Below are 1,563 nucleotides of genomic sequence, written 5' to 3' on the forward strand. Positions count from 1 at the left end.
TGTTTATATTATTTATTAATTAATGAAATATTGATTTATTGAATAAATACTTGGTCCAGTTATTAATAATTGCAGTTACGTTATTGGAATTTCTAAGCTTTTATAACAGAATTAATTTTTTTAAAAACGCAAATATTTAAAAAAACAAATAAATACAAAAATTATTGTAAAAAAGACTTAATTAACTATAAAAAAAGCGTGTTGTAAATTTTTCAGAGGATTTCTCCGGCTTGGAAATATACTTAAATTTTAAACGTAATTAAGATAATGTAATTAACTAAATTGAATTAAAGAAAAAAAAATGCATAGATACGTTAAAGGGTGTATAATACATAAAAGCTTACTTTTATCAAAAGTCATAAAACGTCCCGATACCGTGCTACATAACAACAATATAAGGAAAATGCTTTCCATATCCATCCCAATGCTGCTCTTCGGCAATACTGAGCCAACTGCCTGTTGTCAATCTGTTCTCTACACCTAACCCCTCTTCTATATGAACACTAGCTGCCCTCTAGCGTAGGAAACCCGAACTAGGAAAGATTTTATCTTCAACTCTTCCTTTAATTCTTTTGCAGCATCCTTTATCTCAATCTAATTAGTTCATGCATTTCTTTTAGTATATTTACGTAAAAAACTAGTGATTAAAATTTATGAAATGTAAAATTTAAAAATTTATTTTGGTTTTTNGTAAAATATCGATATCAAGCACATCCCTTCCTCTATCAGAAAAAAAAAGCTAGGGAAAAAATTGCTATCGGAGTTTACCCGTATATATATATGTTTCCAAGATGGAATTCGGAAATCGGAAAATCATCTGTAAAGACAGGTTGTAGCTAAAAGCACTTCCAACTTTACCGAAAGGTTTTGATTACGGGAGAGAGGTTTCTTTGCCAAGTACTGCAAAACCTCTTATCAGAATTCTACCTTAGATCTCCCCTAATCTGTAGCCGAAGGTATAAGACAGAATAGTGTAATAACTAGTAAGCTATTCCACTCTTCATTGATTGCTAGATGCTGTGATATGACCTAGGAGTCGATACAGGTCGTTGCGGTTCCAAAGGGACCTTTCTTAACCGCACTCCTAATTACGATCTTTCCTTTCAGACTTTCCAAATCCCCTTTCTTCTTGATTATCTCTGAACTGCCCCCTCCCTCTCTCTCTCTCTCCTTTTGTACCTTATATATATATATATTTTTTTTCATTCTTTCTTTTTTACAAGAAACTTTGAAGGGAAATTTTTAATTCACATTTTACTAAAAAATTTCACCTTATAAAATAAGAGTGGCCTATGGGGGTTATTTTGTTTAGATCGTTAATGGCTAAAGAATGAATATTTTTCTTCTCTTAAATTTTTGGTAGAAACGACGGCCGAATAAGAAATCCTTTCACATGAAGAACTCTCTATGGATGTAAGCCTATTTATATTGACTATGTCATCTGTCATTTTGGGATCGAAAAATGTCATCTTTTAAGAGGATCATTTTAGAATTGAGACAAGATACTTGATGCTAAAATCCATAAAGGAACGGGCTTGAATTAGAGTGATCAAATTTGATTTT

General features: G+C 31.4%; 1 protein-coding gene across 1 annotated transcript in view; it reads right to left on the minus strand.

Annotated features, from left to right (window-relative positions):
- The window catches only part of LOC111628402 (cartilage oligomeric matrix protein-like), a 123,877-nt gene extending 123,424 nt beyond the window's left edge, over window positions 1-453 (minus strand). The window contains exon 1 of the mRNA XM_023372176.1: window positions 345-453. Within this exon, the coding sequence (XP_023227944.1) occupies window positions 345-420 (76 nt within the window). The 5' untranslated portion in view covers window positions 421-453. The remainder of the gene's footprint in view (window positions 1-344) is intronic.
- Between the last annotated feature and the right edge of the window lie 1,110 nt (window positions 454-1,563).

This window comes from Centruroides sculpturatus, unplaced genomic scaffold, assembly GCF_000671375.1.
Source record: "Centruroides sculpturatus isolate CEXI.00-Female unplaced genomic scaffold, Cexi_2.0 scaffold582, whole genome shotgun sequence".
Lineage (NCBI taxonomy): Eukaryota > Metazoa > Arthropoda > Arachnida > Scorpiones > Buthidae > Centruroides > Centruroides sculpturatus.